General features: G+C 41.3%; 1 protein-coding gene across 1 annotated transcript in view; it reads left to right on the forward strand.

The window, feature by feature from the left end:
• Frem1 (FRAS1 related extracellular matrix 1) overlaps nt 1-13865 on the forward strand; it is a 126918-nt gene extending 113053 nt beyond the window's left edge. The window contains exons 31-37 of the mRNA XM_057784576.1: nt 96-319; nt 918-965; nt 1221-1385; nt 1569-1697; nt 2078-2193; nt 10147-10232; nt 13391-13865. Coding sequence (XP_057640559.1) covers nt 96-319; nt 918-965; nt 1221-1385; nt 1569-1697; nt 2078-2193; nt 10147-10232; nt 13391-13596 — 974 coding nt within the window. The 3' untranslated portion in view covers nt 13597-13865. The remainder of the gene's footprint in view (nt 1-95; nt 320-917; nt 966-1220; nt 1386-1568; nt 1698-2077; nt 2194-10146; nt 10233-13390) is intronic.
• The last annotated feature ends 11770 nt before the right edge of the window (nt 13866-25635 follow it).

Below are 25635 nucleotides of genomic sequence, written 5' to 3' on the forward strand. Positions count from 1 at the left end.
AGGTTTAATGACAAGCTGTTTCAGGAGCTGTGTCGATGCCATCACTTATGTGTTTGTATGGTATACTGATCGCCTGCCATCTTGCATGCCTCCAGGACGGTGCCATCCTTCAAATTCCTTCAACCAAAGCAAGCACAGCGCATGGGGGAAGGGCAGCGGGCAGCCGCTGCGCCCAGGGTCATCTTCACTCACCACCGCTGGCTCTCCTCGTCTGGAAAGAGGGCCTCCTCCATCTCTCACCAAAGGAGATGCTCTTCAAGGCTTTGATCCCACAGACCTCTCTCAGAGGAAGATGAGGACCCATGGGAATGGCAAATCAGTAAGGATGGGGGCATACTGGGAGTGGATGTGTGGGTACAGAGTGGTAAATGTCTGAGACGCTGCAGAAACTGGATTCTCATAGTGAGTTCTTTGCAGAGTCATGCAGTGCCTTTTTGTGTACAGATATCATGCTGATCCACTCCATTGATTATGCTAAGTGAAGTGGTAGCTACATTCATTCAGCCCTATGAATCCTGCTTTCGTTCCTTTTAGACCAAGGCAGATAGGGAGTCATCAGCGACCCTACAATGAAAGCACATTTAAGTGACCCCCTTGAGTGTGGAAGCAATGACTCTAACAAGGCACACTCTCCTATGTGTGTGTGCATGTGTGTGTGTTCTCCTGAATCTTTCTGTGCAGTGGATGCACTGAAAAACTAAAGCCACTTCTACCCAGTGGAGTGGGTGCAGAAATCAACACGACAGTGAGCTGCGGTTAGACACGATGCTTTAGAAAAGTCTATTGAACTTGGCGTGAAAAAAAAATCTCAGGAAATACTCTTTGAAAATTTCAGTTGTTACAGGACCTTGACCGAGTAGACTGCCAATTGTTTTTTAAGTCAGCTTTGTGTGCATTCTGTCCTTTGTCGATTTCAGGTCCACCCTTCCTCCGTTTGTAGAAATGGAACAGACACCATCTACAATGTAAGCATAGAGCATTGCTAAATGCCATCTTCTCGGATGGAGACATTTGTGAGACCGTTACATCTTTTCTCTTAGTCTACTTATCTGAATTTCTTTCTGAAATTTGCTTTAGAAGATTGGGTGATCAAGAAAAATCCTTTTGCCTCTTTGAGTTGATACGATTCTTTAAATCCTCATTATCAGAACAAAGTTTTTGTTTGCTATCTTGATGTGTGTTTGTTTTTCTCATTGTTTTTGTTTGTTGGTTTCCTCAAGTATCACGGCATAGTTTCCTTGAAACTAGACGGTGACGATTTCTCTGCTCACAAACGGAAGGCCAAACTATCCATCATTAGGCAGCCACAGAAGACAATCCAGGTGGCAGAACTGCCGCTAGCTGATAAGGTGGAATCCACAGCTGGCTCACACTTCCCCAGACAGGTATGGGATTCTCCCCTTCCTGTTTGCCTTCTAGCTGACAGTCTGGGCCATAACCACTCTTAATTCACAAAATGGACCGGTTTGGGGATGGCTTGCTCAACACAGACGCTGCCCTGCAGATGATGTAGTCGTGTGTTATTAACTTACGTTAAATCAACTCTAAACTACCGCTCGTCCCTACAGGGTCAGCTGCCCTCGTTTCCAAAGAACTGCTCTGTGGCGTTAAAGGGACTGTTTCATTTTGAAGAAAACACCCACAGACTGTATCTATGTGATGGGACCACCTGGAAAGCCTGGAGCCCCCAAACCAAGGTGGGGCACTGGCGGAGTAGCCAAGTATCTTTAGTGGCGATACGCCCTGTGATGAGCTTGCACTGCCGTTTGTCATGTGATTCTTAACCCAGGCTTTGTCTGTTGTTACTACAGCTGGAAAGCCGTGAGAAAAAAACGCTACAAAGTGGCTTTTTAAGATCCAAAATATAGTAGTAAATCAGTCAATTTTGTTTAATTATCGAAATGTCAGTGCTATAAAACGGAACCATTTCTGACTGCGGTGGTGTTTTCCGTAGGAAGCCTTTTGTCTCCTCAGATGGGAAATTGCGGTGAAGTCTGCCTCTGCCCCGTGCAAGGGAGGAGACAGACTCCAAATTATCAAGTCCATTCAGATGTGAACAGTGACAATTGTTTTGCAGGGGCTGGAGGACAAATCTTGCCCAGCTGGATGGCATCTTCACTCAGGCTATTGTCACACCTTGGTCACACAGAGGAAAGACACCTGGACCACAGCTACCCGAGCTTGCAGAGAACAGTAAGGACCCCTTTGTCACATGGCCTGATGCTTTCTTTATTTTCACATGGAACCGTAGGCCTGCATCAGTCACTGAATAAGTATTAGCTAAAGTCTGTCCAACTTGGTCTAAGGAGACGAAGGGGAGTCCGTGGTTCGGAATGGATTTGTAGCTGGCGTGGGTGCTTCGTCTGCTGAGGTCTTCCTGTTACGGCCAGATTAGTGCCACGTTCTTTTCTTTTCTCCTTTTATCTCTATCCATTTTAAGGAAAAAGTCTAAGAACTTTCCTGAGTCAGCAGCACTGTAGGTTCTGATATTTTCTCCTCTCCCTCCTACCCTTCAGATAATAGACATCCATGCCCACTGATTTTAAAATACCTGGTAATGAAAGGCCTTGGCATCCTGCCTCTGGCAATGTTGGAGGCCTTGATGCCCATAAAGCCAGGCAAGTAGGACAAAGGCTCATTGGGTAACATTCAATAAAAGATGACTTGTGGTCAGAGAATGACAACAAAATTCATCTGGTCCAGAAGGATTTTAAAAATGCACATGTAGCAATCCTGACCAACCTTTTTATTTGATAACCTGGATTTTATCCAAACGATGTAATTACACTAATACGCATTCTTGTTGAAAACTGAGACTACAGTAATTTCTAGTTAATATTGATCATATCTTATACTTTATTAAGTTTAAAAGGGTATGCTCATCTAAAGACACCATTAGGAAAATGAAAGGGTAAACCACATTCAGGAAGAGCTGTTCTTACACCACCTCTGATAAAGGTCTTGAATGGGGGATAAAGCTCCTATAAATGAATAACGAAAACACAACTGAAATAATCGCAATAGCAGAGAGGGTGACGAGGCGCCTAGGAAAGCCGGCTGACTTGTGTGAAGGAGGAAAGAGAGAACCAGCTCCACAGCCTTGTCCTCTGCCGTTCACACACCTGTAGTAGCATGTGTGCACCAGCACGCACAGATCAGATACACGACTAAAACACACTTTTATAGATGACTTGGAGACCTCACAAGAAAAGCATAAACAGTAGGTTCCTCAGCAGTGAAAAAGATCGTCAGCATCGTTAGAGACAAGGTAGGAGGAGATGAAAACACTTTACAGTCACTAAAAGATTAAAAAACAATCACAAGATGACAAGACCAGTGTCGATAAGGGCGTAAAGCAAAGAAAACGCTCCTGGGTTGTTACGCGTGGAACCACACAAGGTCGCATCCATTTTGTGGCATTGTCTGACAGCTTTTCAAATAAGGTTATGTTCTCTGTGACTTAGTAATTCTATACCCAGCTACTTCTTCAAGAGATTAAAATATATGCTAGAAAATTCAAAATAATTTTATGTTTATTCACAATAATAATAATTTGAGTCAATTTTGTTATTGATTTATGAAAGTACTAGGTATTTTCTCTATCACGGAGATAATACATTTATATACATTATGACGGGCTCTCTGAAACCTCCAACAATGTAGGTACATTATGGATAAATAACAAACAGAATGTTTATACAGCCTTCCACAGTAGGATACTGTGATCCCATGTACACGTGTAGGAGAATCTAATCTAGGCGGCTTCAATAACAAAGGGTTTTCACAGACAGTGAGAGGGTAAGGAACAACACCAAGAACTTTTCCAGTGTAAGGAATGGAAAGTTTTCGTCTTTGTCTGCATAGCTATTATGTGGATGTAATACCTGTGTCAAAGTCTATCACATTAAATAAAGATCTCTGCTTATCTGTACACGTACCTATTCAGTTTTGTTTTTTTTTTCCTATTCAGTTTTGTTTTGTTTTTGAGATAACATCTCACTGTGTTGCCCAAGCTGGCCTCTAAATCATGGGCTCAACTCTCCTGCCTCAGCTTCCTGAAAACCTGAGATTACGGGGCTGTGCCACCACACCCAACTTTCTTTCTAGACTTTTTTTTTTAAAAGCTAATAAAGTATTTAAAACCTGAGAGAGTCAACCATATTTTTTGTTACTGGTGTATTTTATATTTTAACTGTAAATAGAGTCTTGATAGAAGTTCATCAGTGCCTGGGGGATGTGTTGGTAAATTGGTAATGGAATATAAATCCATACATTTAACTGTTAAAAATTAGTTAATTCTATATGTTGCTACATGCTGCATGCTAAAGAATAAGTTAGACATCCTTTTATTAAAACAACCAGGTATCCTACAGCTGTTTGAAGTTTATCTAGGGGATGGTGTCTTGCTCTGTTACTCCTTGAGAGAGCTGGGGTGTCGACCTGGAAGCTCTCCGTGCAAACCAGGAGAGATGCTACCAAATGGAGAGGGGCATAGATCTTACTGCCAGAAGTGAGGGTGGTGGATGTATCCTGCTGTCCAGGTTGTCAAGGTCATGGTGTAGGGGTCTCTTGGTAAAATGTAGACAAACAGAATGGGAATTTCCCAAGCTCAAACCTGGAAGCTGCTTTATTGGTTCATTTCCACGAAACTGTGGTTAGCTCTCAACCACAGAGCCTGACCTGTGACTTCAGCCATTTCCTTCCAGTACTTCCCAAAGCATGCAGCAAGTCCCCAGTAAGCCAGTTCTCAGTAAGCTTTTGAAGTTACTTTTAAAAATTAATTTCTTTATTTGCTGGGGTGTGGTGAGGGCATGCTTGTGTATGCCTCTGGAGGTTAGAAGTCAAAGTTAGGTTTCTTTCTCAGTCACTATCTTAGTTTTTTTAGATACCATCTGTTACTGAACCCAGCAGTCTTTGGCTCACTCAGAGTTGCTGGCCAGGAGATGCCAAGGACCCTCCTGTCTCTTGGTCTTCACAGCACCGGGATTGGAGGCACATGCCACCATGCCCAGCTTGTATTTGAACCTTGGGAATCTGAACTCAGTTCTTCACATTTGTGTAGAAGTGATTTCAGTGACTGTGTTGCCTCCCGCACACCCACGGTTGTGTATGTGTGTGTGTGTGTGTGTGTGTGTTGGAGGGGAAACCCAGGGGCTTGATAAATTTGGGTCACATGTTCTACTACTGAACTATATCCCATATATATATATATATATATATATATATATATATATATATATATATATACGTTGTTAATACGCTGAGGAAAAAGGTAACATGCACTGGGAACTGTCTTTGCGTCTGTACAAAGATGTTGGTGTGAAGTAGGCAGGTGTTTTTCTTATTTGAATATCTGTTCTTGATTCGGAAATCATGGTCTTCTAATTCCTTAGCGTCACAAATCCTTTTTATAACATACCGCCCATCTGGAGTAGTACTGTTGATGCCTTCCCGTTGGTCCCCCTGAGTCAGTCTCCTAATACTTTTTAAAAATTTGTATTTTTATTGCAGCCAGCTTTTAATGATTAATAACCTACTAGTTAGGGAGTTGCCTCATAGTTCTGTTAATACTCTCTGGTTTACTCCTGTTCATCATAAACACAAGGCTGAAATTAACTTAGGAGTCCTGTCTACTTCCCCAGGCACTTAACCTAAGTCTTCACCTGCAATTCAGTGTTCAGCACCATCCCCCTGCCCTAGGCTAGCCTGACCCGGTTCGGTGTGCTGCCTGGTCAATGACACCTTATTGTATTGTACGTGGTCATTTACAGAATTCTGTCACATACATAACTTCTGCAAGGAGAGCCAGTATCAATACCCACAATTTACAGATTTTAAGGTAGGTTTAAAGAAGCAAAATCAATTGCTGTTTGTCATCTAGACAAGGAAAGAGAAGGACCTTTCCGTTACACTCCCTGAGAGAACGCCAAAGTGCAGGGGCTTTCTCACCACATATGCATTGACAAGTGTGTCTATTTTAACTTGGTGTTAGGCAAATCTAACACAAGCCTTCCCAAGCATGTATTTTAAAGTCTTGTATCTCTCACAGCAAAGAAATAAAACTTTAAAATGGAACCCAACTAACCCTTTGGGGGAAAACCAAAGTGTAATCAAGTTTTGAATTTATAGATTCGTGTTTTAACTTTTTGTAGTGGAATAAAGCAAGTCTAGACTAGAACACACCTCAAAAACTGTTCGTTAGCACTGCTCACGCAGAGCAACACCGAAATAACTCCTTATTCCTTAGGGACTAGGCAGCGTAGCTCAGTACAACTGTCCTTACACAACAAATGCATTTTCCATTAGTAATGTTGTACAGACTTTCAGATCATGCCTTTCCCAAATCTCTTTCTCATAAAGCTCTATTAAGAACATAGATATTTCAGAATTTAAGTGCCTGTATTTAGCACTTACTGAATTCATATTTTACTATAAATCAATTTAAGAATTCCTAGGGCCATAAATATGAGTTTCCAGTACTATCTGTTGATTACATATAGCAGAACATGATTGACATTCAGGAATGAAAGATTTTTGTCCTGAAAAATGTCTGTCTTCCCTGGTGGCTCAAGGGAGTCAGAGTGATCGCACTATAAGCTCAAATATGGCCGGGCGATGGTGGCGCACGCCTTTAATCCCAGCACTTGGGAGGCAGAGGCAGGTGGATCTCTGTGAGTTCGAGACCAGCCTGGTCTACAGAGCTAGTTCCAAGACAGGCTCCAAAGCCACAGAGAAACCCTGTCTCGAAAAACAAAAAAAAAAAAACAACAAAAAAAAAATTATAAGCTCAAATATGATTTCATAAGTAGCTTCAGAGCTACCATTGTCCAAATTATTTCCAAGTTATACACTCTGGTCTAGGGGAATAGTTTTAGGAACATATTTTAAGAAAGTACCTAACTAGCAATGAAATTAAGTCAAGTTGCACATGATCTTATTGACTGGGAAACTAAACAGCTTATCAAATACTGTCTGATGGTATTCGAGGGCAGGTAAGGTAATGTGACATTCAGGTAACACTGAAAGCCTCTGCACTTCCAATGGTAGTTCAAATGCTACACATCTTATTTGTGTGGTACTTTAGCAAGCGTTTGATTTCAGAAAGACAAGGAAAATGATTAGAGATGTACATTGGTTTCAGTCACTTTTAAAAAGGCCACTGGGGATTTGAACAAGTTGTATGATTATAGGAGGACCATTTGGGGGTAGTAAGGCCCCTCTCCAGCCAAGCTGTCTCTGAGCCCGTCTGCCCTTCAGCTCTAGTCTCTGCCTGGGTCTTCTGCCTCCTTCACCCCATACTTTCTGAATCCTTCTGCTCTGTTCACCAGCCTTGCCGGCTTGAAACTGGGTCTTTCTCTAGGACCGTCAGTCACGTTTGTGAAGTGAAAGCCACACATTTACATTCTGTCACCTGAAGCTTTACTTTATCATTGGATAGTTCAGCAAATGGCTTTAGATTCTACTGTTAGACTTAGTACACAAGCAGAATGTGTTTTGATTGGGCTTGAGGGACTGTCATCTTATACTGTGCTGTTTCCGTGGTCTCTCCTTGGTATGTGTCTGACATTTTTTTTTTTATTTCCAGAGGAGCATTTACAATGTCTGTGTTTCAATGAGAACAGTAAATTGTGTGTTATCCCTTGTCCCTAATCAGATTACTAACTCAGCACAATCTTTATCTCCCATCTCTTTGCCTCTCCAGTGGTGTTTTATTATTTTTCTAACCCAAAGGAGCCAGACTGCTAGATTAGGCATTTCTTGAATTTACATATTGTAATCTCATCTGCTCATTTCCTAAGGCAGTCATTGTACATTTGGTAATTCTATTATTATAGACCATTATCTATGATGCCATTTCCCAGTCCCACAGGAGCGTCTGGAACCCCTGCTGGCCTCTCCTTAAAGAGTTACCCTGAAATTTTGGGACTTATGCAAAATCTTTTGAAGAAGTAGATGTTTGTTTTTATAGCCAGAAAAAGTAAAGCCTCTCTTTCTACTCCTGGACTTTGAATCCTTTCCCTTTTAGAGTTTCTGAAGGTTTTTTATATGTGCTACCTATATATTTCAATTTTATATCTATAAACACACATGTCTACACAGACAGTATCTACCATATTTTCTAAGTATTTGAGCAAAATGAACAGGAAAATTTTATTTATTTATTTATCTATCTATCTATCTATCTATCTATCTATCTATTTATTTATTTATTTTACTTGAAGCCACCATGCACATGCCAAAACATTTGTTTTGTGAATCGTGGCTTTAATATTTTGCATAGGTGAGACATAGCTATTTTTTCTGCCTGTCCTTTGTTTTTGTAGGGGAACTTCTCGTTTTTTTTGGAGAGTTAAACAGAAAACTAGAACTGTATTTAAGCAACTGAAATGCATTTTGCAAAGTCTGCTTTAAAGATAGCTTCAAATTTTTTCAAGCAGGGGAGACGCTAGGCATCCAGAAATAAACCTACATCCATCCCAGTGATGGCTGTGAGGTTGGTGGCATTCGGTAAGAAGTAGGAGACAGAGATGCCAAGCGGGAAGTGGATCCTGCCTCTCCCATTCTTACTTAGTCCAGCACTCCACAGTGATGGGATAGCCCAAGAACAAGCTGAATACTGTGTGTCCTGAGCCCAGAGCACAAAGAATGACCACACTGGATATGAGATGTCTCATTGCAGCGGCTGTGACTGTCAGGCACGAGCCAGCAGTAAAGAATGGGTTCAAAACCAAGTCATAAAGCTCCAGTCCAGCAGCCTGAAGCTCTCCAGCAGTCTTAGAGATCTCAGGAGGCCTGTAAAGCACCGTTGAATTACAGAACAGCAAATCCTGTGTTAGTGGAAGGAAAAATCATTAAGAAACAAATTATAGTTACCGAATTTTGGAAAGATAGGCAAAATGAGCAAAGTTTAGTCGCGCAGTTATTTAACTCCGTATGTGTTGCTATTTTATTTCCCGCTTGTCTTCGTGTCAACAAATGTGTATCAGGCAAGAAAATCATTGTGATTTATTTTTTTGTCGTTTGACTTAATTTTTTAAAAATGGTATTTTGCCTCCCTTCATCTATGGGCATGTGGTGCCTGAGCATTGTGATGCACGTGTGGAAGTCAGAGCGCAGCTCGGAAGACAGTCCAGTCCCTCCCTCCATGACGCAGACCCCAGGCCTCAAGTCATCAGGCATGGCATTACCCTCTGGGAAATCTCACCAGTCCTTAACATTTTAAATTCCCCCTTAAGTATTGTGAGTTGTAATATATGCATTTCTACAGGACACAATGTGCCGCCATGATAGGTTATGTGCATATGTTAGTTACGAACCTCTTCTTCTTCGATCCCATTTCTTCTCTTTCCAAGAAGAAAATAACCTACCAGCTTATTGGAGTGTTTTTTAACGAGCTTTAAGTAAGCTCTATGGGGAATTCAGGTAATGGATTGCTGCTTACAGGATTCCCTCAGCTAGCTTCAGTGGACTTCATGGAGAGGTCTGTTCTGAGGGAGAATGGTGTGTACCGGCGGGAAGAGCTTCTCTTATCTCTGTAAAGTGGGTGAGGGTTGACAATGGAGCTAGTCTCATTTCAGTGAGCTATCAGAAGGGTCATGTTTATTGGGTTGAGTAAACATGCCAAGTTCAAAATTTAGACTTCCAGTCATTTTATCAGGGAAGAAAATCAGGGTGCCTTACTGGTCAAATTAGGTCATGACTATCAAATTTATACCAGCTAGGAAAAAAAAATTCTGTAAGAGGATCAGAAGTTATCTTTGGCTATGTGTGGAGTTTGGGGCTAGCCTGGGTTACATGAGACCCTGTCTCCAAGGAGGAGGAGGGGGATGATGCTCTTTATAATATTTTCATATTAAGTAATTAATCTGATTAGTCTTTACAAGAAGACAGTTATTAATTTCCAAAAAGATATTCTAATTACCTTGAACTGTGATGTAAATAGAGCTATATAATATGATGATGCTTCCCTTGGTGTTGCCCATCCCATACCCCACAGACTAATCAGAGCTAAGCCGAGTACTAAAATATTGAAAGCATTTTCTGCGTATTTACTAATTTCCTTTCTATATCTATTATGCACATCGTATGAGCAGCAATGTAGACTCCTTGGTGCTGAGATCCTTGTTTTCATCTGTGTGTGTGCAGGTATCAGGGCAACCTTGTGACCGTCTTCTCCAGGAGGCATATGCAGTGGTTATGGGATATCAGTGGACAAAAGCCCTTCTGGATAGGTAAGAGTCTGCATTCTGCTGAGCAGGGAGCAAGCACTCAAACAGCAAAGGAACTGATACCTGCCCCGCCCTTCCACTGATGGCATGCAATAGTTAGCTGGTCAGTCAGCTAAAACCGTCTCACGGCCAGGAGTATGGTCCAGTGACAGAGCATATTTTGAGCATGTACAAGACCCTGGATTCAATACCTAGCAGCAAAAAATAAATAAATATAAATAAAAAACTTTAGACTTTTTGGCTTTTTGGAGGACTACTTTCATTCTTGTACATCTATTTCAAAGATATAATTAGGGATGTAGTTAGACTGATAAATATAAAAATTCAGTACAATAGTGTTTCTAAAATTTAAAAATTTAGTAATATATATAAATGGAGTAAATTAGATTATAGCATGCCTATGTGAAGGCACAGTTAATATTTATTGCCCTTACATTAGGTAGTAAAGCTGTAACAAAATTTGTGTATACATTAATTGACTCAACAATTATATACTATATTGTTATAGATGACAGATAATACATTGTATTTGTGACCAGGTTCTAAGTGAAAAAGCAGGTGCATAGCTTTATGAAACATGGGCTAGTTCAGAATAAAAAAGAAACTTATGTGCAAGTAGAATTTGTATGTAGAAGTAGAGTTGCATGCTAACTTTGGAAATAATTTTCCACCAATCAACAATTATATGTACTTTGAATCTTAATCCTCAAATTTTCAGATTTTTAATATTTTTTTTTCTGATTTTGATACTTACAACAAATCTTTACATGTTCCTTCAGAGGCAGAATTCTCAGGGCACATCAGAGTCAGTGTTCCCTCTGCTCCTCTGAGAGGCAGTATATGTGGGGTAACAGTCATAAAGCTAGTCTCTGGTTCTCATTTTTTTTTCCTGTAAGCTTCACTGGGTCTTTAGATTCAGACATGGCCTAAGAGTGGTCTGTGCATCCATAATGATTCTAAGGCTTTGTGTTCACAGAGACACGTGTTATCTGATCGATAATCCCAGGAGGTAATCCAGGGCAGGATAGGGTGTTTTAATTTCAGTGGAGGAAGGCAGCATGCTGGCAGCCAGAACCTTTGTCATGATCAAGGCTGAGTGGCAAGATTTCAGGCTGTGCAGCGATTAAACAGAGTTTCTTTCTTGTACTTTTTCTTTTTAAAATTTCTATTAGGAGAATTAGGAGATATGCTTCCTTAAGTGTTACAGATACTTAGTAGAATATTAGAATCTAATATTAGAATATTAGAATCTAATTTTCAGAAATTTCCAGTAGGAGTAGAGTGGCAAGGAGAGGAAAACAGATTTTTATTGGAATTGTAGCAGAATGAAACATCATCTGAATGAAAATGAAGGTTATTTTAGGATTTCTATTGCTCTGAAGAGACACCATGACCACAGCAATTCTTATAAAGAAAATCATTTAACTGGTACTGGCTTACAGTTTCAGAGCGTTAGTTCATTTTCATCATGGCTGGACATGTCAGTGTGCAGGCAGACATGGTGCTGGAGAAGGAGCTGAGAGTCCTCCATCAGGATCTGCAGGCAGCAGGAAGAGAGAATGCCACACTGGGCATGGCTTCAACTGAGGCCTCAAAGTCCACCCCCAGTGACACACTTCCTCCAACAAGGCCACACCCACTCCAACAAGGCCAGACCTCCCAATAGTGCTGGTCCCTATAACCCCGGGGTGGGGCATTTCATTCAAATGACAGCAAAGGCTTTTAAAGAACAGATAGAAGGAATAATGGGCAGCAAAATCTCTGTTTCCCTGGGACAGGAGTTTTGTGGGTAGGTGGTAGAGACGATTATAGCTTCTGGGACTGGAGAGATGGCTCAGCAGCTTAGAACACTGACTGCCCTTGCAGAGGAGCTGGGATTGGTTCCCAGCACCCACATTGCAGCTCACAACTCTCTGTAATTCCATTTCCAGAGGACTTTATGCCTTCTTCTGGCACAGCACATGCATGATTCTCAGACCTACATGTAGGTAAAATACTTATACACATAAAATAAAAATAAGTATAAACTCAAAAATAGTAACAGCTGCCATTAAGTAGACATTAAGATATGTTAAAAAAGTTTTTTTTTAAAAAAATATTAAAATATAATTGCATCATCTCCCCCTTCCCTTTCTCCCCTTTAACACAGTGGGTTGTGACCCTTTAGGAATTGAATGACCTTTTCACAGGGGTTGTCTAAGACCATCAAAAAACAGATGTTTACAATATAATTCATAGCAACATCAAAAGTACAGTCATGACATAGTGATGAAATAATTTTATGGTTGGGGTCACCACAACATGAGGAACTGTCTTAAAGGGAAGAGCATTAGGAAGGTTGAGAACCACTGCACAATACTTCCCTACCCCCAGCCTGTTCTTTCTCAAATTCATGGCCTCTAATTCTTTAATTATATATATTATTATAACTATATAATTACATAGTGATATAAATTTGAATATACAAATACAACCTGCTCAGTCCGTATAACATTAACTTGTGTGTATGAACTCAGGTTTGACTGATTGGTATTAGATAACCAGCCGAGGGCATCCTCCCTGGAAAGGCTGTCTCTCCTGCTCTCAACATTCTTTAGTTGCCTGGGGTTCTTTGTTTAGGGTAAGAGTTTTACATGGGCTATCATATTTCATCTTCAACAAAGTTGTATAGATTGTGTTTATGCTCATTCTTTAGACAAGAAAACTAAAAGGCAGAAAAGGTGAGTAACCTACCCAGAAGACAGACTCTGCTTGGCACCAAAGTCCAATACTCCTAAGTGTGTCACGTTGTATCCCCAAATCCTACTCCTGGATCTAGAACTGGGACTCACATTTTTATAACTTTTTATACACTTAGTACTATAGACTAAGGCAGTTTGGTGGTACACACCTCTAAATACAGCTATTTTTGGAGGTCTGAGGTAGGAAGAGCATGTGTTCAAGACTAGCTGGGGAACTATTAAGACCACACTCAGAGAGTGAAAAATAGCAGAGTAGGGTAGGAGACCTAGCCCACTGGTAGAGTACTTGCCTTGCATGTGTAAAGACATAAATTCAATACCAGTACTGAAAGGGGGGTAGAAGAAAAGGAATAGGATTTCCACGGTACCTAAGCTTGAATGTAATAAAAATATTTGGCATCTTTTCTTGCCTCACATTAGGTTTGAAGAACCAAGCACGCACTGGCCGCTGGGAGTGGATTGGAGGTGAACCTGTTTCTTTCACCAACTGGAAGAGAGGACCCCCTCAGCACCCAAAGCCTGGGAAGAACTGTGTTTTGGTTCACAAAAGAGGACAATGGCAATCAAAGAACTGTAGTAAAGGCAAGGCCCACAATTTTGTGTGCTCAAGGAAACTCCAAATGTAACCTGAGATTTCTCACCTTTCGATTACAAGATCTACGTATAGTGCTCAGTAGAAATGCATTTTTGTGGCTGGCTGGTGTGTCTTTGTGAGTCTATCAAGTAAACATGGAAGTTAAATCAACAGTCCCAGGAAGGTAGATGAATGAGTGTGTCTTTCAAGATGAGATACAATTTATGTATCTCAGTATTTTTCTAAATAAACAACTGCGGTATTATCGGCTGTAACATTTGTTTCTTCTAGAAGATTCATACTCTTTCCTATGCCAACTCTCGCGTAGTACAGATTTACATGGACCATAGATACTTTTGTTTCTAGACCTCAAATGAGTCCACCCAGAAAGAGCAGTATTGCGGGTGCTCCTGCCATAGAGTCTGAGTGAAGCTAGCCCTGCTAGTCAGCCAAGATTGAATGCCAAAGGTTGGTTTGTATCTTTGAGCTCTTTTAATGTGAAACTTAAAATTAGAGACTGTGGGTAGACAAGGGGGCCCTCTTTTGAATAGAAGAGCCTTTCAGGAGGATGCTCAACTGCACAGGTCTAGTGAGGTGGAGGCAGGGGCCTGCCTCTACTGGAGAGAGTGAACCATTCAACTCACGAAACATGCTCTGTCCCAATGAAGTCATGGCATTGTGCCATTCCTTTGCTAAATATTGGATTTCCCTGCCTTCCAAGGCCATGTGAATTTTGAAATAGCAATATCTCCCTCTCCATTTACTATGCTGATTAATATTTTTAAAGGACCCTTGGAATGAGGAGTCCTTGGAATGTGCATACTGGTTGACACACAGAAGAAAAATACCCCTCCCTCAGAAGCATACCCATGAGCTATGCTTGTGAACAAAGAAAACCAATGCTGGAGCCAGAACCTTTGGAAACTCACAGTGTTGGAAAGGATTTTGATGTGCCTTTGAGCTTTTAAATCTGTAATATTTGCAAAGATGCTCTGCTAACTAGGTTCTCTAATAGAAGGGACCTTATTAATTTATAAACTCAGTTGAGAGAAATGTTTTTGTAGCAATGAGCCATGCTGTGACTCTCTCAACAATCCCTTCTGGAGCCCGGGGTTAATTATAGGAAGTCAGAATGTCCTTTTTGAAATGTGTATTAAAACGTTTCTTTTTTATGATCACTAAAAAATATGGTTGTGCCAAATATAGCCTGTCATACGAGCACCAGGGTAACTTTAGAATTAAATGAGGTGTTCTTGTAGACTAGAGCTTTAGGGCAGACTTTTTAAATAGAATAATAATATCTCTAGTGTTATAGACACTAAAAATGGTTTAAGAAAGTCTTTCCAATTTCTGGATATAAAACATGACAGGCTTGCCTCATTTCTGCTCATTTATCAAAGTTTCAATTCATAGACAATTTTACCTAAAGAGGTTAGGATCAGACTCAGACATTCTGTCTCTTTCTGAAATCCGGATGTAATTGCAGAGTCGGGCGCTGTTACCTCAGAGGTCTAGAGTCCTCTGTAGATAGTAAAATGCAAAGATATGTGGAATATAAGGATCCTTTAGTGTTTAACCAAAACAGGCCAAACCCTTCCTCCTCTCTGGCTCCAACCTAGCTCCTTGTGATCCACTGATTTCTGTACTATGCAGAGGTGGGATTCGGGGCGAAGGGGAGAGGTTGGGCCCCACAGTTCAGAGAGTGAGGGATTCGCTCTAAAGGTGCATATGCTATTTAAAGCTGGGAATAGAAAACTCTGCCAACCATGCTCAATCTGGTTGGCATGGCCAGTTTCCTATACTCTCCTGCCATGAAAATGTTATGGCTGTAATTGCAAATGGTTAGCATAGAGAATTGTTTGATTTTTTTTAAAGATCAATTAGGAATAGACCATTTTGAAATTTTCCTGATCATAAAAGCTTTGCCAAATTGAGAAATCAGGTCTGAACACATGAATTCAGGCAGGCTTAGATGCCGGGCATGGCGTGACTGTTGGGGTTGAGTAGGAATGGCTGGAGATGGAGTAGCCAGGAAGGACATAAGAAGGTGCGACCTGACTGTCCCCAGCCCTTCTCCTCTAACTTGAATGCCCACTCAGGAATTTCCTACATGCAAGGGCATATGTGCAGCTCAGTGGTATATAACTTTTCAAAACTTTCTGAAACTTGATCTTTTAAAAATACAGAGCGTATTTTTACTAAGATTTTACTTTAAGATTTTAACAAATCTTAAATTCTGGAGTTAATCATCTCCTCTCCTTCCCTGCAGAGGCCAAAACAAACTGAGTGACACTTATTTGTACTTCTATTTTTAAAACGACCCAAACATGTATGCATTTTAACAACCACTATGATTCTGTGTAATTCAAACCATCACCTGGTGCTGACGAATCTCTGAAATGAAGTAGCGTATTGAATGTACTGTATCTAGTGCTGTGTGAAAAATTAACGAAATAAACATGTCTAACTCTCAGATATCGTACCTTTAGTTCTTCCCATTTTCCATTTTTCCATGGGGCCTCCCAGGTATTGTTTTACTTCTGCCACTTTATTTGCTTTTTCAAGACAGCCTTTCTCTATGTAGGCCAGGGTGGCCTTGACCTCATGACCCTCCTGCTTCAGTCTCCTGAGTGCTGGCACGCCAGGTATGTGTCACTATCAATTTATAGCTTAATGATCCTACCCCTCTTAGAGAAGGGATGGGTGTGAAAGCTCCACACGTCTGTACCTTGTTGTTGGTTAGCCTAGCGGTTAGTGATTAACTGCTGTGCATTCATACAGCATTTATTCAGAGAGCGAGTATGCAGCATCAGCTCTACACCTGGCGTGGTCTTATGCATCAAGAGATACGGTAGTGAGTGGAATAAGAAAAACACAGAGCTTATATGCAAATTTCTGGAAGTTTTAAAGCCTGGGTTTCTCTGTGTAGCCCTGGCTGTGCTGGAACTTGCTTAATAGACCAGGCTGACCTTGAACTCACAGAGATGCACCTGTCTCTGCCTCCCAAGTGCTGGGATTAAAGGGGTGCACCACCACTGCCCAGTTTACCCGGGGAGCTTTTGACTAGGGAGAAAGTTGCAGTGAGCTTGGTGTTTATATCATCTCTCTTCAGACCAGGAGAGAAACACATTCCAGGGCAAACTATTCAGGATCATTTCTGTTATATTTCTCCAGATTAAGAAAAGGGTACTCATTTCCTAAGCTTACAATCAAGACCAAGTATCATTAATACCAGCATGATCAAATTCATGTCTCCACTAAGGAGATAGAATCAAAGATTTTTAAATACAGTTAATTCATTTTCTAACCTTTCCCCTAAACAATAGACAGTTGGTGTCTCTAAGATAGATTCTTGGAGGAACAGAAATTAAAGTGAGATCTTTGATATCATCTTATCTGCTACTCACATTTTACAGAGAATGCTGAGATCCTCTGACGTCATAATGTGAAATCAGCACCAGGGCTGGCATCTTAGGAAAGACCGGCAGCAGGATGGATACATAAATGAGTAACACGCTTGCTGTATGAGCAGAAGGACCTGTGTTCTTTTTTTTGTTTTTGTTTTTTTTGTTTTTTTGGGTTTTTTGGGGTTTTTTTTTTTTTTTTTTTTTTTTGGTTTTTCGAGACAGGGTTTCTCTCTGGTTTTGGAGCCTGTCCTGGAACGAGCTCTTATAGACCAGGCTGGTCTCGAACTCACAGAGATCCGCCTGCCTCTGCCTCCCAAGTGCTGGGATTAAAGGCGTGCGCCACCACCAGGACCTGTGTTCTTAACCATCATCCTTGTAACAAGCCAGAAGGGGGGATGTGTGCTTTGTAATCCCAGCACTTGGGAGATGGAGACTGGACTCTCTAGGACTCTCTGGCCAGGCTAGTCTAAAGAATAAGACCAGGTGCCCAGTAAGAGGCACTGGTGGATGGCTCCTGAAAAATACTGGAGAGCAACTCTGCCCTCCAACCTCTATATGTGTAAACACACACACACACTGCATGCATACCCTCTCCCCCATACACATACATACTGGCCTCTATGAGCATGCTCTCTCTCTCTCTCTTACACACACAAATGGTAGACAGAATCTCTTTCAATAGTAATATTAAGTTGGCTTTATTGTATTCTAGTACAATGTCTTTGATAGTGTTATAAAGATTATGAAAGACACACCCTAAGTCATATATTGTATGATCCTATTTATATGAAATTCCCCAAATAGGCAAATCTATAAACCCAAAGTGGGCCAGAGGGTGGAGGACTTGAAGGGTTGAAATTGACTGGCAATAGGTATAGAATTTCCTCTGAGGGGATGGAAATACTCTGGGGTTAGGTAGTGGTACTGATTATACAATGCAAAAATCCACTAAACACTATTGAGCTGGGGATTTATAATTTGTTGAGGTGCTGGAAATTAAAACCAGCATGCAGTAGGTAAACACTCTGTCACTGACTTACATCCCCAACCCCAAAGAGAATATCTTAAACTGATGAATTCCAAGCTGAAGTACTATGAAAGTCTCCACATAAAATCCATTTTCAAGAGCTGGAAATAGGATGTTGGATTTGCTGTGTGTTTACCCAGATACATTTTTCATTTGATTGCCTGGTGCCCACTCAGATCCTGTCTGCTTGTTTGTATCATTGGTGCACGGGCTAGGAATACAGAATTTGACATCGTTTTAAATCGGTAAGGTTGCCTTACTGATTTTCTCTTTCCTCCCCATCAATCGTGGCAAAGAACCAACAGCAGAGTGCGTCTGGCTGTCTGTAATGTCCAGAACACCATGATTTTCATGAAATTAATTTTACAAGCCTTTAGAGTAGGATCACACGGGAAATGAATATACTATCCTCATAACTTAGGCGTAACTGTTCATTTTGAACAGTTTTTTTATAGGCCCTAAACTCTGCTAGGTAATAAAATTCAGTTTATCTTAAGACAGAAAGGAACAAAGATCAACCAACACTTCCATTAGCGGCCTCGTGGTACCTGCAACACTTTCCAAAAAGTGCTGCCCCGTGCGCCTTCCCTCCCACTCCACCTGCATTGTAGCCTTCAGAAGGGCGGCCTGGCTCAACTTGCTAAATAAAAAAAACTGTGTTCAGACTGACCTCATACTCCCTTTAAGAAACATACTCTTAATATACTCAAATCCATGGAAAGTAGAGGAGTTGAAAAAGATATGCCATCCTAAGCCCAGTCAACGTTGGAGTGGCTATACTAATGTCAGACAGCATAAGTTTTAGGGCAAGGAATATTGCCAAGGATAACGAAGATTAGTTCATAATGCTAAGAGATCCATCAGTAAGGGAGCCTTGTGATCTGAAACATACACGCACTTGGTAAGAAAGTTTAAAAATATGTAAACCAAAAGCTGATAGGCGGGAAAATGGATAAATCTATATAGTCACAGTCAGACATGTCAATGCTCTTTAAAATTAATGGAATGAGCAGTGGAGGAATCAATAAGGATGTAGAAACGTGGATATGGCTAACTGCTTTAACATAGCTGAGATTTCTGGAACCACCCAGGAGTCTCAGAATCGGTCTTTAAGTGCATGTGAGCATTTACCAAGGCAGACAAGGTTTTAGGGCATGAAAATGAAGTGTCTGCATATTTTCAAGACTAGTATAGTATATTCCCTGAGTATAATGGAATTGAATTAGAAATCAGTAACAAAAAATGTTTCTGGAAGATTCAGTCACCACTTCTTTAATGTGTATGTTTGGATAAAATAAAAAAAAAAAGTATTTTGATCTGGAAAAAAATGAAAATATATCAACATTTGTGGGGTGCCATTAAGGTAGTGCTCAGGGGAAATTTTATAATAGTAAGACTTTATATTAAAAACTAGCTAGATCTTCATTTAATAACCCCTTTCTACCTTCAAAAGAAGAAACAGGCCAGGATTTGGGAGGCATAGACAGCCAAATCCTTATGAATTCAAGGCCAGCCTAATCTACATAGCAAGTTCTAGGTCAGCAAGGATTACATAGTGAGACCCTGTCTCAAAAAAAGAGAAGTGGACAAGGAAGAGGCCAAATGTCATACTAGAACACTGAGGAATGTCAGGGGTATACAGGCAGAGTCAGGAGGATTCCAAGTTCAAGACTAGTTCTGTGCTATATAGTAAAACCATGATTCAGAACCCCAAAGGCTCCATTGTTGAGGGCTACTCTAGCCTGTGAAAGGTCTTGGGTTCCATCCCAGCACTCCAAGTAAAAGAATGAAGAATAGTAGATGATATCGGTGAAGTCAGAATGATGTTTTGAAAAATGAAGTGTGTGTAAAGTTCTAGCCCAGACTAATTAGGAAGAAAGACACCGATTGCCAATACCAGGAATGAGGCGTGCAGCACTGAAGTCTGCAGCCGTTCTTGCAATAACAGGAAATATCATGCATAGTTTAGTAAAGGCAGCAATTGAAATAAAATAGACGAAGTCTCTGAAACAAACTATTAAAGCTCAATAAAAAAACATAAGCAAGCCAAAAAAAATCGTGTTACAACTGAAACATCTCAATGGGTAGTTTGAAATTTTTTGATCTTGTTATGTCAAAAGCTCTTTTGCTTTGTTCTTTCGTAGAGATACCCACATAGCTTGTTCACCTGTGCACACAATGGTGAATGCATAGGCTGCTTAGAGTTGGGGCTGTGACAAACAAAACTGCTGCGAAGGCACGTGTCAGTCTCTGAATGCATGGGTGCTCTCTTCTCCCAAGGGTGGATCATGTACTGTATGGTAGGAAAGCTGGGTAGGAAAGCAATGGGCAAAGGTATTTACTGGGAGACTCATTACATGTTCCCCTTTCCATTCCCACCAGAACCCAAGGGTTTCATCCCTGCCACATACTCACCAGCACTTACTGTGCCCATCTCTTTCTACCACACCGTGGGCTGAACTGGCGTTGTCCTGGTAACTAGTGGTCATGGTCATATTTTCATGTGTGTACTTGCCATCTATATATTTTCTTTTGTGAAATACCTGTTCAATTATCTGCCCTATTAAAAAATTCTTGCGCTTGAGTTTTACTCTGAACAATAAAATGCCTTCTTTCAATCCCCTGGCTGGTCCTTTCGCTGTCTCAGTGGTTTCTTGGTTGAGACATATTATCCACTTGCATATGCTCTTGGGTTTGAATGGGTAAGAGTTTTTTCAGACACCTTTGTGTATATTTATGAGGGACTTGTGTGTGTGTGTGTTTTAAGGAAAGGTCTCATGAAGCCCAAACTTGTCTAGAAATTTACTATATACCCAAGGGTGACCTTGGACTCTGCATCCTCCTGCTCGGCCCCTCAAGTGCTCTGATTACAGGTATGTGTCACCACCACCTACAGTTCTTTTTCCTTTAAGAAACTTTGTTGACACTGTGTATAATTGGCAGATAATAAACTTACATTAACATGTACCATTTGGCATAATATGTTTATGTCATTTCTTATAATTGAAAGTGAACGCATCCACGTCTCTCAAAACTTTCCTCATGTTCCCTTTCAATCTCTTGCTATGTCCAGTTTGCTTCTCCATCTCAAGGCAATACCTGATAGACTCTGTCACTGCAGATCGGCTATAACTTCTAGAGTTTTCTATAAAGGGACTACATTTGCATTCTCCTATTTCTGCCCTTCTCTTTCACTTGCATAATTCTTCTCAGAATCACACCAGTGACTAACTGCAGCCAGGAGGAGGAAGTGAGGGGTGGGTGAGAACTGGGGTTTTAAGGTTCTGTATTACAAGTGATAACTTTCCCATGTGTTAAGGCATTTGTGTTCAGTGTGCAACTGTTTTTAGGAGACGTCCAGACGACTAAGAAAGTCCTGTTTGAAAGTCCCAGGATGCTTTGCTTTCAGATAAGAACGGTGGTGCACAAATCCCATTCTAATAAGAACTAAATGGAGGGAAGATGTCTCACCTGACAGGAGTGTTTGCTGTGCTAATGGGCTGAGCTTGGGTGTTAGCGATTTCCTGAGCGTGGCTTCTGGAGCCACAGTTTGAAATTTCCTTTGGCATTTAGCATTTAAGCATACATTTGTTGCATGTATGGGAAAGGATGTATTTATAGATCCTGCATCAAATCAATAATCATCTAAATGGGGCAAGGCGTGGGAAGAGCAGTGGCTGGGCCTGTGTGGGAGTGAGGAAGGATTTGGGGGAGAAGCTAATTACCAGTAAGGGCAGCAGGGGCGTCTCCCAGTAAATACCTTTGCCCATTGCTTTCCTATCCAGCAGAATCCAGGTCATTTGAGTGACCAAATACAATAAGCCTTCTTAGCGTTTTGCATTAAGTTAAGCTGAACTTTGTGTAAATGTGTCTTAGCCTTCCTGAGTTTATGGTCAACCTGGGCCCAGGCTCAGGCAAATAGCATAAAGCAAACCCTGGCCAGGAGGTTGCTCTATTTTTCCATTTTATTATCGTGTTTTTTTTTTAAACAATTTGTCTCCTACCATCTTGTTACTTAATTCCCACACCTAGAGGTAATAGTACGTGTAATTTTTTAATATTTATGTTACAGATACTTAAGATTATGTTTCTGCATAGGTATTGCCAAGATAGTAAAGCCAACTTTTATTTATAGAGGGTAGAAAATATAAATCTGTCCAAAACCTTTCATGAAATAAAGGTTTTAATATTTTTCAAAGAGTTGATTCTGGTGCCTGCTCTTGGGGAGCCTCGGAGAAGGGCTGTCAATACAAGGCGTCATTGTTTTAGGTTTCTGATCCATGATTTGCACCCCCCTACACACACATACACAACTTTTTTTTTGGCAACTCCTCCTGCATTCTGTCCTACACTTGGCCCTGAGTCAGCTGAAAGCTTTGCAAGTGGATTTTCCGTCCCATCTGAATTGCAGCTTAGCTGCGGAACTGTTTTCCATGTGTTTTTAATCATTTGTCCATGTGTTATGAGCTTATAGAGACAATATGGCTCCCCCAAGCTGCCTGCATTGTATAAGCAGAAACTGGCGAGGCAGCCAGGAGGGAAACCGTTTTCAGACAGATGCCCCCTGCGCTGTCTGTTGGTGATACACCACCTCCATCTTCCAACTGGGGCACAACAACCCACAAGCTGCTTGGCGGTACCTGGCAGGCGCCTTGTTCTCCTGCCTGAGTTACCTTTCTTAGAAGCATCAAAACCCTTCCCCCGAGAGTTATCTACGAACCGTAGCTGTATGACAAAGTTCAGATACCCACTCTGAGATGCAGCCAGCTTGGGAAATAAAGAATGGTTTGTTCTGAATCCTTCCAGATTTAGTGGAAATTTGATTTTAAAATAGAGTCTGAGCATGGAGAATTAAGGATAAGTGCTCCAGGACAGGGACCCCTCTCAGAAAGCACAGTCCAGCCAGACTCTTGTCAGACGTTTCCATCCACACTGCTGTTACGTTTGGGAGGTTGAAACAAACATCACAAAACTAACTGTAGAACTTGGGCCAGGAAAAGAAATGAAACAGAAAACGTGCTCAATAAAACGCCCGTGTCTGGAGCTTTGGATCCTGCAGACCCCAGGAATGGTAGGCCTTACCCTGAACAGTCATCTCTGTGGTGAAGAAGATGCACGTTAGTAAGCCCAGCTCTGTCACTGAATGACTGAATAAAGAAGGAACTAGCCACAAGTCGGGGCACATGCCCCCAGTCTCAGCTCTCAGAGGGGGGCTACCCAGACTATATAGAAAACACCTTAAGACTGCTAGCAGGCTGCTCTTGTAATTGAAAGCTTTGAGATACTCATGGCTTTTCACCCTCTTTCTGATGCTCCTTTCTGACCTTAGTCTACTGAGGACTGACTTCATGAAAAAATGACTTAAATGTTGCTGAAGTTCAGGAAGGCAGAGATGGTCCTCGAAGGAGGGAGAGGGTTTTAAAGAAATAGAGGCCAGACTTTGGTGGGTGGGTCTACAAGGAGATAAGAACACAAAGGGTGGATTTGAACAATCAGTCCCATTGCTGAGTTGCGAATGCAGATGAGAACATGGGAGACAGTTTGAAAGGGTTTGAGGCCGTCGCACATTATGAAAACGCTGAGGGAGGAGACCTTGCTATAGAGCTATTCAGTGACTTGTGGAGAGGATGTGATTCGAGGAGACAGGAAGGACACACTGAGCTGACAGGGTTTGAGGTCACAGGTGAGAAACTCTTATCTGGTGACTTCTGTCTTTCTCCGTATAAGAAGGGGTAAGGTCAGTTGCTGAAAATGAGGGCAGGACAGAGCACTCGGGGGTTAGATAATTGGAGTCTAGGTTTATATGGAAAACCAAGAGATGACTACAATAATAAAAGGGCACTGAGCAGAGCTGAGAGAGAGATATTTTGTACAGAACCAATTTGTCCCATCTTCCCATTGTCTCTGGCAGCAGTATGGTTGTACTGTAGCCGTGGGCCCAGGATAGCTGAATAGCTTCATGTCTACCGAGTAAAGGGCCAGGAATAGAGAACAGTACAGAAATCCAACTTTATGAACCATGGAATTCAAGCTGGATATAACAGGAAGTGAAGCCCAGAAGATTCGGAGATACGAATTAATTGGTGACCTCATTCATTCATTAACCCAGTACTTCTGAGCATTTTGCACTGCGAAAGGAACTGACTTACATCCTGAGATGGTGGCAAGAACCCATCTATTTGATCTTTTTCAGACTAAAATCTGGAGTAGATGGACAGATGTTAAATGAATGTTCTCATAAACCTTATTTGGTTAGAGTCATGTGCTATGGTGATACAGTAGAACTAGATGATGTCGGAACAACTGTGTGAGAACAGGGTTGGGTGGGCATCCACGTGATGCCAATGCCGTGTTACCATCGGTATAACACGGTCACAATCCATTCCTGTGGACGCGGAGGCCACTCAGAATGACAAGTCAAGAGGCGGTATTGTCCTTGGTGAAGTCTAGAGACATACAGTGCCCAAACTATTCATTCACAAGCTCAGGTAGCAGCTGATCATGGCAAGGACAGATTATCTACTTTCTTGTAGAACTTTTTTTATATGATTGAATCTGGTTACTTCTGATCTACTCTAAAAGAAAGAAAAGATGTGCAATGTCTACTCTATTTCTTTGTGCTAAGTGAATACCTGTTGAATAAAATCAAGAGAAACAGTATGCAGTCTAATGTGTTCTGGCATTTGGGCATAGTTGATAAAGCCTGATTAGTATAAGAATGGTATCTACCTAAAGTTTTCTTATATTCTGACTAAATAACACTTTTATTAATTAAATAACTCTACAATTACAGCATATACTAGCCATGGAAAAGGACATCCTTATCATTAGTCCCTATGATTCTCCAGCGTTGGGACTCACATATACATCGTATGAATGAATGAGTCCAGGGTTCAGGACAGAATTGGGGAAGGAGCTGCTTCTGAATACGTGCTTTCCGTAAGATGGGCCAGGGAACGATGTTAGAAATAGTTTTACATTTTAAATAACTTACTAAATTAAATTACTGAGAAAATGGTTTGAAGGGAAACCACTTCCTTTGTCCTTGATGTTTGAAAAAATAAGAAAAAAGGGCTGGCAGGACAGCCCAGTGGGTGAAGGCACTTGCAAATAAGCTTTATGACCTGAGTTTCATCCTAGGACCAACATGGTAGAAAAAAAAAAGGAATTCCATAGGTTGTCCGCACCTCCACATGTTGAGGACATGTTCAAACACACACACACACACACACACACACACTCACACATACACATATAGAACAAAAGCTAAACTAAATGTTAAAAAATAATCTGCCTACGGTCTGAGCTCTTAAGGTCCAAATGAGGAGCAGAAGGAGGGAGAACATGAGCAAGGAAGTCAGGACCACGAGGGGTGCACCCACCCACTGTGACAGTGGATCTGATTTATTGGGAGCCCACCAAGGCCAGCTGGACTGGGACTGAATAAGCATGGGTTGAAACTGGACTCTCTGAACATGGCGGACAATGAAGGCTGATGAGAAGCCAAGGACAATGGCACTAGGTTTCGATCCTAATACATGAACTGGTTTTGTGGGAGCTTAGCCTGTTTGGACGATCACCTTCCTGGACCTAGATAGAAGTGGGAGGACCTTGGTCTTCCCGCAGGGCAGGGAATTTGGACTGCTCTTCAGTATCG

The sequence above is a fragment of the Chionomys nivalis genome, chromosome 11 (genome assembly GCF_950005125.1).
Source record: "Chionomys nivalis chromosome 11, mChiNiv1.1, whole genome shotgun sequence".
NCBI classification, from domain to species: domain Eukaryota; kingdom Metazoa; phylum Chordata; class Mammalia; order Rodentia; family Cricetidae; genus Chionomys; species Chionomys nivalis.